The sequence below is a fragment of the Leptodactylus fuscus genome, chromosome 4 (assembly GCF_031893055.1).
Source record: "Leptodactylus fuscus isolate aLepFus1 chromosome 4, aLepFus1.hap2, whole genome shotgun sequence".
In the NCBI taxonomy this organism is placed as follows: domain Eukaryota; kingdom Metazoa; phylum Chordata; class Amphibia; order Anura; family Leptodactylidae; genus Leptodactylus; species Leptodactylus fuscus.
The window spans coordinates 11,209,723-11,228,082 of NC_134268.1; the positions used below are offsets into that span (position 1 = coordinate 11,209,723).

At 43.8% G+C, this 18,360-nt stretch overlaps 1 protein-coding gene across 1 annotated transcript in view; it reads left to right on the forward strand.

Moving 5' to 3' along the window:
• Positions 1-18,360, forward strand: part of TRAPPC9 (trafficking protein particle complex subunit 9) — a 71,910-nt gene that overhangs the window by 12,451 nt on the left and 41,099 nt on the right. The window contains exons 3-9 of the mRNA XM_075271944.1: positions 169-314; positions 545-673; positions 866-892; positions 1,443-1,564; positions 1,834-1,959; positions 8,380-8,596; positions 11,524-11,667. Coding sequence (XP_075128045.1) covers positions 169-314; positions 545-673; positions 866-892; positions 1,443-1,564; positions 1,834-1,959; positions 8,380-8,596; positions 11,524-11,667 — 911 coding nt within the window. The remainder of the gene's footprint in view (positions 1-168; positions 315-544; positions 674-865; positions 893-1,442; positions 1,565-1,833; positions 1,960-8,379; positions 8,597-11,523; positions 11,668-18,360) is intronic.

Sequence of the window (18,360 nt, forward strand, 5' to 3'; positions counted from 1 at the left end):
CACTGTGTACATACATTACATTACTTATCCTGTATTATACCCCAGAGCTGCGCTCACTATTCTGCTGGTGCAGTCACTGTGTACATACATTACATTACTTATCCTGTATTATACTCCAGAGCTGCACATCACTTTACCTCCATATTGTGTGGTGTTGTTCATCCCCAGGCATTATAAGAAGCGCTGTCAGGGTCGCATGCGGAAACATGTGGGTGATTTGAGCCTTCAGGCCGGGATGCTGCAGGACGCTCTGGTCCACTATCACATGGCCGTGGAGCTCCTGAGAGCCGTCAATGACTTTGTGTGGTTGGGAGGTAAGAGATGGATTGTTCCGGATCACTAGGAGGACACATCCTGGGGAAAATACTACAGCCTAGTTACTTGCATTCTCACTCATTTCTCTCCTGTCCTGATAGTTTGTTACAATGTATCAATTTATGTGAAATGTTTCATCCTGAAGTCCAGCCTGTTTATCCCTGAAAGTATGTGCCCCCCTGTATTCTCAGACCCTGTGTAACCTCTATGTCTTCTGCTCTTTCTGCAGCCGCCTTGGAAGGCCTTTGCTCTGCATCTGTGATCCATCATTACCCGACCGGAACTGGAGGAAAGTCAGGAGCTCGCCGGACGCAGAACCCAACTCTCTCTGCGGATTCTGGCAAGCGGCACAGGCCAGGTATGATGGAGGGGTCCCGGGTATTGTTATGGAGGAGACAGTAACAGGATTTTCACTTTCCATCCTATAGACAATATTAACCACTGATGTTTTAAGGGGTGCTGACAGATCAAATTTATTTAATTTTAATTAATCTTGTTGTGGCCATGTCTGACTTTACATCTTTTTTTTTCTTGCTTTTTATGGGATCAGGAGCTCAGGAGGTTCTTATAGATCCAGGTAAGTGCTCGCTATCGCCCCCTGCTGTGTATGAGCAGCCAAGAAGAGTGGGGGAAGGGAAGTGACAACTGCTTTTAGCAGACAATGGTCCCTTTTCGGGTTCTTATTGTTTTTGTTCTGACCATTAAAGCTGAACATCTTTTCTCGTATCATGTTTTTATACTCATAGCTCAGGATACAAACATGGCAATTGGTTGGGCCTGGCCTTCAGGAGCATGTCTTGCTGCACAGACTCTTACTTGTCCCAAGTCAATGTCATGGAGCCTGTTGAGACCTGTAACATCTTAAATTCTTTGTCCACAAGGGGGCGCTGCATAATAAATTCTACGTCTCCTGCTGCAATATATAATGTCTTTGCTTTTCACTCTCTATAAAACAATAAGAGGCACTGCAGTCAGGGGTGCAGGGTTAGTGACCCCACAATCTCTGGTAGGGGGTATACTCTAAAGCCATCCCCAAAAAGAAGAGGGTAGTCCGCCTCTTATCCAGGAGTGAGGTGAGAGAAGATGGCAGGAGTGGTAGTAGCGTTTAATAACATATATGTTTCCAGGTGCTCTTTCCACTAATGGGATCAACATGGACGCCAGCACAGAGATCGGACGTGCCAAAAACTGCCTGAGCCCCGAAGATATCATAGAGAAGTACAAGGAGGCCATCTCTTACTATGGGAAGGTATGTTATGTAAACTCTACCCACACTAATGGGCCCCTACAGATGATAAGATCTGGGATCCCTGGTACCCCCATATATACTTTTAGGACTGCGGAGGATCCGGAGGGTCCGCGTGATGAAATGCTGCACAAACCACTGGACTGTAATGTCGCCATATAGCAGTACATGAGATTGCAGGGTCTTGTGCGGGATTTAGAGATGACATATCTGCGGTCATTGATGGGACACCTCGGCGGCTCTATTATAATCATCATATGTTTTATCTTTAGTCCAAGGCGGCCGGAGTCATCGAGCTGGAGGCCTGTGTCAAGGCTGTGCGGGTCCTCGCCATACAGAAGAAGAGCATGGAGGCCTCCGAATTTCTGCAGAACGTGGTCTATATAAATCTGCGCCAGGTGAGCCAGTCACACTATACTACTAGGGCTGCCGCCACCATCTTCAGAAAAATTGCACTTTTAGCGGATTTTAAGGATATGTACATGTTTGCAATAATGAAAAAAGTTTTGGAATAAATGAGTGGAAATATATTAAAACTCTGCGATTGACGGGCGGAAGATACATTACAGATGATTGAGAAGCCAAGTATCATGTGAGCAGCCATCTGTCGTTCCCTACAGTTTCTCTCCGGCCGCCCTGACCAGTCAGTTCCTCAGTGCAGCGGTCTAAGTCTTTGAAGCTGCTCTTTCTACAATTGGCCATTAGGTGGCGCTAGAGCTTTATAATTCAATGTTCTTGCATGTTCTATGACTACGGGACATTGGCTCAGTGACTTGCTCCGCTCTCATATACATATACATAGAGCCTGTTCCATAAATAGCTTCAATTAACCCCTTAATGACCACGGCTCTTACGGGTCATTCTGGCTTGTCGCTTACCCGGCTTTACCAGGCCACCTACTATGGCAACCACTGTAGATGGAGTCCAAGCTGTATACCTTGCTTTACTGCACAAGCATTGGATGGTGCTGCAAATGACTTGAGGTGATGCGCCCGACCTGCAGTCATGTCCGGAGGGAGGGGCCACTGCCACATATTCAAGGCGCAATTGGGCTGCCATGACTCCTTAGGGTGCATTAACGTGCCGTGTGACCTGGCACGTATACGCCGTGTGAGATTTTGAGTGCAGTATACGCTCCCATTGATTTCATTGGGAGTTAGTCTCGTATACGCCGCGTTATTTTGCGGCCGTGATTTTGCAGCCGCAAAATAACGCGGCGTATACGATCCAGGCTCCCATTGAAATCAATGGCAGCGAATACGGCACTCAAAATCTCACACGGCGTTTACGTGCCAGGTCATGCGGCACGTTACTCCGTGTGAATGCGCCCTTACTGGTCATTGGCGCGATGTTCTAAAAGTTCTTTTTGTCCACTGTTATTTTTATGTTTTGCGGCATTAGTCAGACTATAGATGGGCGTCACTGACAACCTGTTACCCTCCCGGGTCGGTGGCAGTCTAAGGGTCTGGGTCTAAGGATCCCTTCAGGGACACACCGCTCCTACAGTCCCCTCTTGCAGTGCCAGTCACTGCTATTGTTCCCTGTTATCAGCCATTTCAGACGGAGGGGAGAGACGCTGCCTCAGAGTACAGAAGTGACCAATATCTGCTTCCATAATCCCACATATCCTTTACATGCTATTAGTCCCTGTTGTCAGCCTGTCCAGGTTAGGGAAGGGGGCCTAGGAGTTAAAAAACAAAACAAATCTAAGCCGCCATTTTTCCCTTTGCTTTGCGTTATCATGCAAACTATTGCTCTATGTTGTCTGCCATTTCATCCGGGGGTTCAGAGTAACGTCACTTTCCTCAATGGGCCGAGACATGTTATATCTTATAATGCTGCTGCACTGTTATATGCAGGCGTCTTTAGGGTTACCGGCCCTTTAATACCGTTCCTTTATAGATGATCGTGATGAGCTGGAGGACGCACCAGGGGGCGCTCTGACATTTTCTTCTGTACATACTGTGATCTAATACTTCTGCCTTTAGCATAGCGGGCCTAGAAGTATTCTACAATATGACGGCGTATGTGAAAAGAAAATGGAGGTAGGGGGTTTATTGGGAGGAGGGCTCGCACCGCCTAGAAGAGTTATTTGAAATTAGCTGAAATTGTAGTGCAAATGTACACCAGATCGGAGCTGATGCGCACACAGACCGCCAAAGATGCAACAAGTGTATTAACCCCTTCCCGCCGATGGCATTTTTTGATTTTCGTTTTTCGTTTTTGACTCCCCTCCTTCTAAACCCCATAACTTTTTTATTTCTCCGCTCCCAGAGCCATATGAGGTCTTAATTTTTGCGGGACAAATTTTTCTTCATGATGCCACCATTAATTATTCTATATAATGTACTGGGAAGCAGGAAAAAAATTCAGAATGGGGTGGATTTGAAGAAAAAATGCATTTCTGCGACTTTCTTAGGGGCTTTGGTTTTACGGCGTTCACTGTGCAGCCACAATGACCTGTCCCCTGTATTCTGTGTTTCGGTACGGTTCCAGGGATACCAAATTTATTTGGTTTTATTTACATTTTGACCCCTAAAAAAAATTCCAAAACTGTGTTAAAATTTTTTTTTCTAAAAGTCGTCATATTCCGACGGCCGTAACTTTTTTATACGTAAGTGTACGGGGATGCATAGGGCGTCTTTTTTTGCGGGGCCGGGTGTACTTTTTAGTTCTACCATTTTCGGGAAATGTTATTGCTTTGATCACTTTTTATTCAAATTTTTATCAGAATCAAAACAGTGAAAAAACGGCGGTTTGGCACTTTCGACTATTTTTCCCGCTACGGCGTTTACTGAACAGGAAAAATATTTTTATAGATTTGTAGAACGGGCGATTTCGGACGCGGGGATACCTAACATGTATGTGATTCACAGTTTTTAACTACTTTTATATGTGTTCTAGGGAAAGGGGGGGATTTGAACTTTTAATTCTTTTTATATATATATTTTTTTTTTTTTTAACTTTTTTTTTTTTGCATTTATTAGACCCCCTAGGGGTGTTGAACCCCAGGGGGTCTGATCACTAATGCAATGCATTACAAAAAAGCATCCTTTCTTTTGCAGGCTGCATAGACCAGACTGCAAAAGAGAGAATTTGCAGACTGGCTGGGAGCCCTTAACAAGGCTCCCGGCTGTCATGGCAATGGGATGTCAGCCCTGGAGCATGCTCCAGGAGCCGGTGATCCCGGGCAAAATGGCGGCGCCCATGCGCCGCCGGGAAAATGGTGCCTCCGGCACCTTTGACCGCAGCGCCAGAGGGGTTAATGCCTCCGATTGGTCCGGGGACCGATCGGAGGCATCAGAGCCGATTGTCTACTGCTTAAAGCAGTAGACACCCGGCGGCTATGGCGGCTGCCCGGCTCCCAGGAGGTCCCCATAGTTACACACCCGACATGCGCCGTACTATTACGGCGCATGTCGGGAAGGGGTTAAGTGGCTCGTCTAACGTACAATGGTGAGATGTTAGGCTTAGCTAACACGCGCGAATTCCTGCACGTATACACGTCTCAGAATGTGAGCGCTCAAAACAGATCCCATTCATTTCAATGGATCGACATACGGGCGTGTAACGCGCGTAATTTTGCGCAAAATTCTGTGAACTATGCCTTATAGCGCCATCAACTTCTGTAGCGCTTTACATGTCCCAATATGGGGGCAACGGACTGGGCCTCGGGGGGGCTCAGAGCTGAGGAGGACTGACAGCAGAGCTTTGTTTGCTATGGACAGCAGAGCTGTGGAAAATGAAAGCAGTGCTGTGATTGGTTGTTATAGGTAACAAGTATGACCTGGAAGAATGAAGGCTGAACTTCGGTTGCCATGGGCAACAAAGATGACGTTGGAAAAGTGAAAGCTGAGCTCTGATTGGCTGCTGTAAAGAGACTTTTAGGCCTCATTCAAGTTATTTTTACTGTATTACGTATTATTACGTATTTTAGCCATTTTTTTTAATCTACGGGGTTGTGGTTTCTTAGTAAAGGGTGTGTGGCTTAGTAGTAAAGGGGCGTGGCTTAGTAGCAAAGGGGTGTGGCTTAGTAGCAAAGGGGTATGGCTTAGTAGTAAAGGGCAGTGGCTTAGTAGTGAAGGGGGTGTGGCTTAGTAGTAAAGTGGCATGGCTTAGTAGTAAAGGGGGTGTGGCTTAGTAAAGGGCATGGCTTAGTAGTAAAGGGGTGTGACTTAGTACTAAGGGGCGTGGCTTAGTAGTAAAGGGGTGTGGCTTAGTAGTAAAAGGCAGTGGCTTAGTAGTGAAGGGAGTGTGGCTTAGTAGTAAAGTGGCATGGCTTAGTAGTAAAGGGGGTGTGGCTTAGTAGTAAAGGACTGGCTTAGTAGTAAAGGGGTGTGGCTTAGTAGTAAAGGGTGTGGCTTAGTAGTAAAGGGGGTGCAGCTTAGTAGTAAAGGGCAGTGGCTTTATAGTAAAGGGGGTGTGGCTTAGTAGTAAAGGGCAGTGGCTTAGTAGTAAAGGGGGTGCAGCTTAGTAGTAAAGGGCAGTGGCTTTATAGTAAAGGGGTGTGGCTTGTAGTAAAGGGGGTGTGGCTTAGTAATGGGCTGTGGCTTAGTAGTAAAGGGGGTGTGACTTAGTAGTAAAGTGGGTGTGGCTTAGTAGTAAAGGGGTTTGTCTTAGTAGTAAAGGGGGTGTGGCTTAGTAGTAAAGTGGCATGGCTTAGTAGTAAAGGGGGTGTGGCTTAGTGGTAAAGGACTGGCTTAGTAGTAAAGGGGTGTGGCTTAGTAGTAAAGGAGTGTGGCTTAGTAGTAAAGGGCAGTGGCTTAGTAGTAAAGGACTGGCTTAGTAGTAAAGGGCAGTGGCTTAGTAGTAAAGGGGGTGTGGCTTAGTAGTAAAGGACTGGCTTAGTAGCAAAGGGCTGTGACTTAGTGGTAAAGTGGTGTGACTTAGTAGTAAAGGGCAGTGGCTTAGTAGTAAAGGGGTGTGGCTTAGTAGTAAAGGGGCATGGCTTAGTAGTAAAGGGGTGTGACTTAGTAAAGTGGCATGGCTTAGTAGTAAAGGGGGTGTGGCTTAGTAAAGTGGCATGGCTTAGTAGTAAAGGGGGTGTGGCTTAGTAGTAAAGGGTGTGGCTTAGTAGTAAAGGGGGTGCAGCTTAGTAGTAAAGGGCAGTGGCTTTATAGTAAAGGGGGTGTGGCTTGGTAGTAAAGGGCAGTGGCTTAGTAGTAAAGGGGGTGCGGCTTAGTAGTAAAGGGGGTGCAGCTTAGTAGTAAAGGGCAGTGGCTTTATAGTAAAGGGGTGTGGCTTGGTAGTAAAGGGGGTGTGGCTTAGTAACGGGCTGTGGCTTAGTAGTAAAGGGGGTGTGACTTAGTAGTAAAGGGGGTGTGGCTTAGTAGTAAAGTGGCATGGCTTAGTAGTAAAGGGGGTGTGGCTTAGTAGTAAAGGACTGGCTTAGTAGTAAAGGACTGGCTTAGTAGTAAAGGGGTGTGGCTTAGTAGTAAAGGAGTGTGGCTTAGTAAAGGGTGTGGCTTAGTAGTAAAGGGCAGTGGCTTAGTAGTAAAGGGGGTGTGGCTTAGTAGTAAAGGACTGGCTTAGTAGCAAAGGGCTGTGACTTAGTAGTAAAGGGCAGTGGCTTAGTAGTAAAGGGGTGTGGCTTAGTAGTAAAGGGGCATGGCTTAGTAGTAAAGGGGTGTGACTTAGTAGTAAAGGGCAGTGGCTTAGTAGTAAAGGGGGTGTGGCTTAGTAAAGTGGCATGGCTTAGTAGTAAAGGGGGTGTGGCTTAGCAGTAAAGGACTGGCTTAGTAGTAAAGGGGTATGGCTTAGTAGTAAAGGAGTGTGGCTTAGTAGTAAAGGGCGTGGCTTAGTAGTAAAGGGCAGTGGCTTAGTAGGAAAGGGGGTGTGGCTTAGTAGTAAAGGAGTGTGGCTTAGTAGTAAAGGGCGTGGCTTAGTAGTAAAGGGGGCGTGGCTTAGTAGTAAAGGACTGGCTTAGTAGTAAAGGGCTGTGACTTAGTGGTAAAGTGGTGTGACTTAGTAGTAAAGGGGCATGGCTTAGTAGTAAAGGGGGTGTGGCTTAGTAGTAAAGGACTGGCTTAGTAGTAAAGGGGTGTGGCTTGGTAGTAAAGGAGTGTGGCTTAGTAGTAAAGGGCGTGGCTTAGTAGTAAAGGGGGTGTGGCTTAGTAGTAAAGGACTGGCTTAGTAGTAAAGGAGTGTGGCTTAGTAGTAAAGGGCAGTGGCTTAGTAGTAAAGGGCAGTGGCTTAGTAGTAAAGGGCAGTGGCTTAGTAGTAAAGGGGGCGTGGCTTAGTAGTAAAGGACTGGCTTAGTAGTAAAGGGCTGTGACTTAGTGGTAAAGTGGTGTGACTTAGTAGTAAAGGGCAGTGGCTTAGTAGTAAAGGGGCATGGCTTAGTAGTAAAGGGATGTGGCTTAAGCAACAATGTGGGCCAAATTTTTGTGTAAAGTAAGCTGAGCAGGAGGCAGATTCTGTACAAAAAATACTAGCAAAATCCCAATAAAAGAGCTGTAGAACGATGATGGGTCCTGGTCTAGTCAGTGGGATCTTTCGGGCGCTGTCGGTATGTCATGTGATCGTAGCCTTACAAGACGTAGCTGAAGCCTCCTAGGAGTAGTAGTCGTATCTCAGACCGTCCTATAATCCAGAATTTTTCAGAGTCTTTCATGTGGGTTCTGGGTGATAGAAATGATACTGTAATGGATTCAGTCTGTAGTGAACGCACATGGAGAGCTGCTGCAGTGTAAAGCATGAGGAAAAGTGTAAGTAGCACCAAGTGGGGAGGCATGAGCTGGAACCACTGGTCGCAGCTGTAGAGGATTAGATATGGCACAATGTTAAATAATAATGTGATTTTTCTTTTTTTTTTGTAGCTTTCGGAGGAGGAGAAGATCCAGCGCTACAGCGTCCTGTCTGAGCTGTATGAGCTTATCGGCTTCCACCGGAAATCTGCTTTCTTCAAGCGGGTGGCTGCCATGCAGTGTGTGGCCCCCACAATCCCTGAGCCGGGCTGGAAGGCTTGTTACAAGCTCCTCCTGGAGACATTGCCCGGCTATAGCTTATCTCTGGACCCTAAAGATTTCAGCAAAGGTAATACAAGAAGAGTACATGCCTGACTATCACGTGTACCATGTACTTATTCTTCTCCAGTCACATCCAGAGCTGCATCCAAGACTCTGCTGGCTTACAATTCGGTTTCACCTCCTGCGATGCACCGCTGCTTTATAAATACACTGAATGAGCAGAGGACACATACAAGAGGAAAATGCAGAATTGTCGCTGCAGCTTTTAATGTGACTGGAGTATGAGATAATAGAAGTGCAGTATGAATGGTGGAGCTACGGGATGTACAGGGTTAGGATCGTAGCATGGAGTTTATGGGTTGTCCGCACTGGAGCTTTTAATGGCCCATCCTGATCAGTGGGGGGCATTAGCGAGCTCTGGACTGATCACAATACACAATACAGGGCCTGAAGCAGAAAACGCCATCTCCTGTGGGCGCCATCATGGCAGCTCCGTGCTTATTGAAGTCAGTGGGAGGTGAGCTACAGTGATGACGTGGGACACTTATATAGGGGATGGAGCTTTCTCCAGTTGACCCTGTATAGTGTATAGGACGGGCACCGGAAGTGGCTCCGTTCAGTCGATCGGTCCAGGAGCTTAAAGGGATTATCCCACAAAGCTTAAAGGGGTTGCCCCATAAATTGAAGTTAGCAGGGTCTTTCCCTGCTCAACACTCAACCTGAGCGCAGTACTTCGGCTATCTCTGGCATCCCCATTGAAATGTGTGGGAGTGATGACCACCATCAGCCCTGCCAATATTCTGCCTGGCTGCGCTCAGGATGACTGGGAGAAAGGTCCTGTTGATCTCACTTTGTAGGACAACCCCTTTAAGCCTGACAGCTCCTTTAAGGAAGAGTGTATCAGTGGGAAAACTGAATGGGGAGGTAGAGCAAGAGCTTTCCTGGCAGCAGGAAATGATCCTGATGAGTGGAGAAAGGAGCATTTTCTTTAATATACATTACAAAGTTTCTTAGATCTGTTGTGAGAGGCAGTATGACATCTTTTTGATTCTGTCCATTTCAAGATGGTTTCATCTGTGATGGTAATCTTTTGTGATCTTCTGTCTGCCTTAGGTCGGATTCAGCAGACATTTGAGAGTGAATCTCAATGTAGATAGAAGGGATGAATAGCAGGAAATGAACCTGATCATCGGAGAAAGAAGCATTTTTCTCTGATAAAATATGTTATACAGTTTCTTATATCCGCTGTGAGATGCGGTATGACACTTTTGTGACCTTCTTTCCATCTCAAGATGACATCCGAGTGAATGTCAGTGCAGTGTCAGAGCAGCAGTAAATGAGGCTGATCCACGGAGAAAGGAGCATTTTTCTATGATAAGCTATATTACGAATTTTCTTATATCTGTTGTGAGATGTGCTATGACACCATTTCACCTTCTGTCCATGTCAAGATGGATTCAGCAGAGATTTTAGAGTGAATGCCAATGTAAGGAGGAGGGATGGATTGTAGGAAATGAGCCTCATCTGCAGAGAAAGAAGCATTTTTCTCTGTTTAAAGTAAATTACAAAGTTTCTTAAATCCACGTAATACGACATCTTTGTTTCCTTCTGTTCTACTCAAGACGAGAGTTCAGAGTGAACGTTGTTGTAGGAGGAAGGAGTGGTAGATAACAAGAAATGAGCCTGATCTGTGGAGAAGAAAGCATTTTTTTTTTTGTGGATCAGTCTTATCTCTGATAAGTTACAAAGTCTTATATTTGCTTCCACTATTTCTTTATGCAAAGTTTTGCTGAAACGTTAGAAACCATTTAATCTAAGAGACGAAAATGGAAAAAAAAAGGTAAGAAAAGTGCAAAGAAAAATACCGAATCCGCGCTCCTCGGTCCGGTGGTTTCTTTCTTACCTTGGGCGCGATGTTTGCCCGTAGACACCTGCGCACACACAGATATGTCGTCGGCTTTCTCCGCGCTCTGTGATCTCACTTCGGAACGTTTAATGTTCTCCTTTGTCAGCGACATGAAAGCCTCGTCCTTGGTTGCTTTCCCGTTTTTTTGTTGTTTTTTTTCCAAATTTTTTTTTATTTTTTTGCCACGGATTGCTGAAGTATAAAAAGCTTTTATAAATCTGTGTTTAATATTTTAATTTCATTTTGTGGTCGCCGGCAGCAAAGCTTCCAGTGACTGCGGCGCCGCTCCTAATCTGTTCTAAGAAGCAAAACAAAAGGCAGCAAAAGAAAAGAATAGCAAAGTCTTCTCTTGTGTGACTCTGCCTAATGTGAGAGCCGGGGAAAGAGAAAGAGAGAGAGCGCAGCTCCGGAGAAAATTAATTCTGGATTATCGGGGTAGAGAAGTCGGATGGATGTTAAAAGTTATTAAGATGTTCAGTGCGGTGGAACTGAGCCAAGGCGCGGGATGCTCCGGGAGTTGTCTGACAAACAGAAATTTGGGGAATAAATTGGGATAGTTGTTACGTTTTTTTTTTTTTTTTGTTGCAGAATTTAATTGAAACGAGACTCATTTCATTGTAATATCATCGAATGGGATTGATACGCTGATGTTAGTCACAGACGCGGAGGCGGATTATCGTCATTGCACTACAAATCCCAGTTCGTTATCCTTTCCTATAAAGCATGGTTGCCTCCTCTGCTCGCAGAAAAAGCAAATCTAGTTTTAGTGCTGCTGACAGTCGCCACTAGGGGGAACTCAATTCTTAGGAATAGGAGCAGAATAAAATAAAGAAGCATTACCCCCTCATGACCACCTGCGGGTGCTTTCCGACACTTACCAGATCCCTGCTGATCTCTATTTCCTGGTCTTGTCACGTCATATAGGAAACGGCCACTCAACCAATGACAGCCCTCCGGGGAGACCCGCCTCTTCCAGGGATTGGCTGAGCGGGTATTTCCAGGGGGGAAATCGGTCCATGATCTTCCTTACTGCATTTATAATCTGCTTGTAGTCAGAGGACTGAAGTTTTGTTCCACCTTCCCTTTAGGTGCACACAGAGGATGGGCCGCCGTGCAGATGCGGTTATTACATGAGCTTGTGTACGCCTCCCGGAGGATGGGCAACCCCGCTCTATGTGTTCGGCATCTATCCTTCCTCCTGCAGACCATGTTGGACTTTTTATCTGATCAGGGTAAGTGTCCTTATTGTTTGCAAAATATGACTTATTTGCTATCTGTGCTTTAAAGGGATGAGCGAGTACTATTCGAAACGGTAGTTTTGAATAGCACGCTCCCATAGGAATGAATGGGAGCAGCCGGCGCGCTGTGGGTTAAGCGGAAGGACGCTGGCCCCAGCTGCGTGCCGGCTGTATCCATTCATTTCTATGGGAATGGGCTATTCAAAACTACCGTTTCGAATAGTACTCGCTCATTTCTAGATTCTATCATTAAAAAACACTTTTTAAACTAAAAGCACTTAGGAATGGTCTCTATAAAGGCTACTCATCTCTTACCTCTTTCTTGAAGGTCCGTGCCGCCGTTTTTCAATTTTTCTTCTGTGCTCAGAAAGAATACGGGTGTTTGTCTGTGCTCTGAGCATAGCGTTGTCAGCCATTCCAGCGCCACCTTTCTTCATTTCCATCGACCATTTTCTGATGGTCTCCTATAAGAAGGGGAGGAGACTGGCTGAGAAAGCAGAAGAAAGGCAGCGCTGGAATGGATGACAATGCTGTGCTCAGAACACAGGAGAATGCCCCTAAGCTTTCTGAGCACAATGAAGAATAGAGAAAGATTCAAAAACATCCTGTATCCTGTATTATACTCCAGAGCTGTGCTCACTATTCTGCTGGTGCAGTCACTGTGTACATACATTACATTACTTATCCTGTATTATACTCCAGAGCTGTGCTCACTATTCTGCTGGTGCAGTCACTGTGTACATACATTACATTACTTATCCTATATTATACTCCAGAGCTGTGCGCACTATTCTGCTGGTACAGTCACTGTGTACATACATTACATTACTTATCCTGTATTATACTCCAGAGCTGCGCTCACTATTCTGCTGGCACAGTCACTGTGTACATACATTACATTACTTATTATGTATTATACTCCAGAGCTGTGCTCACTATTCTGCTGGTACAGTCATTGTGTACATACATTACATTACTTATCCTATATTATACTCCAGAGCTGCGCTCACTATTCTGCTGGTACAGTCACTGTGTACATACATTACATTACTTATTATGTATTATACTCCAGAGCTGCGCTCACTATTCTGCTGGTGCAGTCACTGTGTACATTACATTACATTACTTATCATGTATTATACTCCAGAGCTGCACTCACTATTCTGCTGGTGCAGTCACTGTGTACATACATTACATTACTTATCCTATATTATACTCCAGAGCTGCGCTCACTATTCTGCTGGTACAGTCACTGTGTACATACATTACATTACTTATCCTGTATTATACTCCAGAGCTGCGCTCACTATTCTGCTGGTGCAGTCACTGTGTACATTACATTACATTACTTATCCTATATTATACTCCAGAGCTGCACTCACTATTCTGCTGGTACAGTCACTGTGTACATACATTACATTACTTATCCTATATTATACTCCAGAGCTGCACTCACTATTCTGCTGGTGCAGTCACTGTGTACATACATTACATTACTTATCCTGTATTATACTCCAGCGCTGCGCTCACTATTCTGCTGGTGCAGTCACTGTGTACATACATTACATTACTTATCCTGTATTATACTCCAGAGCTGCGCTCACTATTCTGCTGGTGCAGTCACTGTGTACATACATTACATTACTTATCCTGTATTATACTCCAGAGCTGCGCTCACTATTCTGCTGGTACAGTCACTGTGTACATACATTACATTACTTATCCTGTATTATACTCCAGAGCTGCGCTCACTATTCTGCTGGTACAGTCATTGTGTACATACATTACATTACTTATCCTGTATTATACTCCAGAGCTGCGCTCACTATTCTGCTGGTGCAGTCACTGTGTACATACATTACATTACTTATCCTGTATTATACTCCAGAGCTGCGCTCACTATTCTGCTTTTGTTAAGGTATGTGACTTTACATGGTGGCTGTACAGATGAATGACTGTCCATGTAATACTCCGCACTGGTTTTTAGTGGGGTCTTGATCAGGTTTCCTCCACATGGACATGGGTTTCCCTCTTGGGATACTATAGGAGTACAGACACTTATACATATAGAATTATCTTGCTTTTCTTCTTATCCTGATCATCTTTTACTCAGGTTTGTTTTATTACATGGATTGAGACGTTGAGAGTGTTTGGTGCATGAAATTAAACCTCTTGGTCTCACCGAGGCCTGGATTCATTAGTAACGCATGTCTCTTATTGTGAGGGCTGAGGCTTGTTCACGCCAGGATCAATTAAGTCACCAATTCCTCATGTTAAATTAAAAGGAAAATAACTAGATCCTTCCTCATCGCTTCATTTGTGGTGCCACAAGCTCAGAACTTCAGGACTGGGGATCTGCTCTGTGACGTGTGAGCTCTCTGCTGTCATATATTCAGGAAGATCAACAATTGCCTAGGTATCAGAAAAAGGCCTATGTAATAATTCCTTATCCCATATAGATGGATATAACTCATTGTATAAGTCATGGAATGTCAAAGGGGCTGCCAGAATAATTCCTGGTGGCCAAAATAATATGTGGTGCCAATTCAACTCAGTGGTGTCTATGTAATACTAGTCTATTAGGGCTAGAGGTGTTCAGGTACTATCTAGTATGGCTGTTAGATGAAGGGGTGAATAGGAGACTCTGGGAGTATAATACTGCGCCTATGTACAAGAATATAACTACTATCATACTACCTCCTATATACAAGAATATAACTACTATAATACTACCTCCTATGTACAAGAATATAACTACTATAATACTGCTCCTATGTACAAGAATATAACTACTATCATACTACCTCCTATATACAAGAATATAACTACTATAATACTACCTCCTATGTACAAGAATATAACTACTATAATACTGCGCCTATGTACAAGAATATAACTACTATCATACTACCTCCTATATACAAGAATATAACTACTATAATACTACTCCTATGTACAAGAATATAACTACTATAATACTGCTCCTATGTACAAGAATATAACTACTATAATACTAGTCCTATGTACAAGAATATAACTACTATAATACTACTCCTATGTACAAGAATATAACTACTATAATACTACTCCTATGTACAAGCATATAACTACTATACTACTACCTCCTGTGTACAAGAATATAACTACTATCATACTACTTCCTATGTACAAGAATATAACTACTATAATACTACTCCTATGTAGAAGAATATAACTACTTTAATACTACCTCCTATGTACAAGAATATCACTACTATAATACTGCTCCTCTGTACAAGAATATAACTACTATAATACTACTCCTATGTACAAGAATATCACTACTATAATACTACCTCCTATGTACAAGAATATAACTACTATAATACTACTCCTATGTACAAGAATATAACTACTATAATACTACTCCTATGTACAAGAATATAACTACTATAATACTACTCCTATGTACAAGAATATAACTACTATAATACTGCCCCTATGTACAAGAATATAACTAATATAATATTGCCCCTATGTACAAGAATATCCTATCCTATCCTATGTAAAAGTTTAGATGTTTGTTACTCGATCACACAAAAACGTCTGAACGGATTTGGATGAAATTTGGCACATAGATAGATTGTAACCTATATGAGCTATTTCTAATAACTATTAATAATAAGGCTGAGGGAACTATTATATAATAGAGGTATGTATAAAACGGAACTATTCATAACTAGCCTCTGCCCGAGACTTCGCCTGCGTGTTTTTGGCGTTGATGATCAAATTGCTGCCATCGATTGTTTGCCTGCTGCGGCGTTTCGGCAGCTTTCAAGCTGTCCTGCCGCTGAACTCATTCCTCGCGCTGTGCCCAGTATTGTTCCGGTATCTCGGCAGGTCACTGGGACACCATATAATGAACTTGTTCTTGGCGTTGATGATCCCCCCCTTTGTTCCGATTGATTGTTGTTCGCGACAAATTAGATTTCTTCAGGCATGTTGAAAATTGACAAACTGCCAATTTGGAATAAAGGTGTTTGGACACGTCAGTTTGTCTGCACTGCCTGGAGCAGATCAGATAATATGCAGATGCATGTACACAATCCACTAAGGGTTAGCTGTGTTTTCATAGAGCGATAAGAGCCCTGGCTCTTAATATTATAATATAATATATCTATAATATTAGTAGGATAGTTATTAGAAATAGGTTTTATATATATATATATATATATATATATATATATATATATATACAGTGTATATATATACAGTGTATATATATACAGTGTATATATATACAGTGTATATATATACAGTGTATATATATACAGTGTGTATATATATATATATATATATACAGTATATATATACAATACACAACCTGTACATATACCTGTATACTACACCATATATATATATATATATATATATATATATATATATATATATAGACGCTGCTCAAAAAAATAAAGCCCCCCCAATAACACCTCCTAGATCTGAATTGAATCTTCTCATTGACTACTTTGCTCTGTACAAGGTGGAATGTGATGACAAAATCAAAATTCACTCAAAAATCATCAATGGAAATCAAATTTATTAACCAATGATGTCCCAGATGTGATCAATCGGATTGAGGTCTGGGGAACGGGCGGGCCAGTCCATAGCTTCAATGCCTTCATCTTGCAGTAACTGCTGACACACTGCGGCCACATGAGGTCTGGGTCTTCATTAGGAGGAACCCTGGGCCAACCGCAGCAGCATAAGGTCTCACAAGGGTCTGAGGATCTCGTCTCGGGACCTAATGGCAGTCAGGCTACCTCTGGTTGACCCACTGTCAAACCGGTCATGCTGAAGGATGTTGCAGGCAGCAGATCGCTCTCCACGGCGTCTCCAGATTCTGTCACGTCTGTCACATGTGCTCAGTGTGAACCTTCTTTCATCTGGTATTCCGTGGCAAATGCCAAGCGTCCTGCACAGTGTTGGGCTGTGAGCACAACCCTCATCTGTGGACGTCAGTCCTTCATACCATCCTCATGGAGTCGGTTTCTAACCGTTTGTGCAGACACATGCACATTTGTGGCCTGCTGGAGGTCATTTTGCAGGGCTCTGGCAGTGCTCCTCCTGTTCCTCCTTGCACAGAGGTGTTTGTATGTGTGTATGAGTGTGTATGTGTGTACGGCTATGGCTGTACGTGCATCCCTCTCCATGCATTCATCTCCATGCATCCGTCTCCATGCATCCGTCTCCATGCATCCCTCTCCATACATCCGTCTCCGTGCATCCGTCTCTCTGTACAGCCATTTCCGTGTATCTGTGCGTGTCTGATGAAAGTGCTGAGTGTGAGTGTGAATGTGGACGTGCAGGTTGTCAGACGTGATGCAGCAAAATAAACCTGTAAAAAAATAAAGATGTAAAGCCGGCCGTACCTATGAGAGTTGACGTTTGAACAATAGCTGTGTCATCTGCCCCAGTGTGTGAATAAGGCCTCAGCATTGAGTGAAGAGCTACATACCTGCACCGACCGTCAACTTCAAGATGTCAGGCTCAAATGACACAAGATGGCTCACGTAAAGAACTGTACACATTCCACACCCATAGTGACATCATGGAACGTTGGTGATGTCATGTGGCATCTATAATACAGAGATCTGCATAAAACCTTCATGTACGTGATGACATCACAGATATGTAACAGTGACCGCATCCATATAAAACTACATCAAAGTGCAACATGGAAGAGCCCTGATATATCGGGACACATATAGAGTAAGAGCCCTGATATATCGGGACACATATAAAGTAAGAGCCCTGATATACCGGGACACATATAGAGTAAGAGCCCTGATATATCGGGACACATATAAAGTAAGAGCCCTGATATACCGGGACACATACAGAGTAAGAGCCCTGATATATTGGGACACATATAGAGTAAGAGCCCTGATATATTGGGACACATATAGAGTAAGAGCCCTGATATATCGTGAGACACCTATAAAGGCAATAACCTAATGCTTCACCCCCCCTCCGAGTGCCCTATTAGACCATATGGGCAGATTTTTGCACATTTTGGAAGGGTAACAACCCTTTCCCCGGGTGTGCACATGGTCATAGATTGAGGCATTTCTAAGAATTGTCTGTCCTGTAAAGAATTGTCCTGACAATCACAGCAGGAATCACATTGTACAGAGGTCTAGCTGAGATTTTGGCAATGCTGATGGAACAATCCCGAACAGACCCCTGCCCCCCTCCCAACAATACAATGTGTGAAGGAGTCAGCACTAAGTGAAGAGCTACTTACCTGCACGTCTGTCTTTGTCAAGCTGTGAAGCACTAGTGACACAAGATGACTGACGTTGAGAACTTGACACATTCTACACCCAGTGTGATGTCACAGGGTTCTATGATGTCATGCACCTTGCAATGTCACATGTGTGTGTATGATGGCAGGGGTTTTATAATACATTTACCTGTAGAGATGATATATAAGGAGTTTTATCCAGAATTTACCATCCTACTAATATAAATGTGACAGTTTGGATGTTTTTTCCTCAATCACACAAAAACGACTGAACGGGTTTGGATGACATTTGTCCCATAGATAGTTTGTAACCTGGAGTAACACATCAGCTACATTTTATCCCGGTAAATGACATGGCTTCACGACTGTTATGAATTTATGTTCATATACTATATTACACTGCA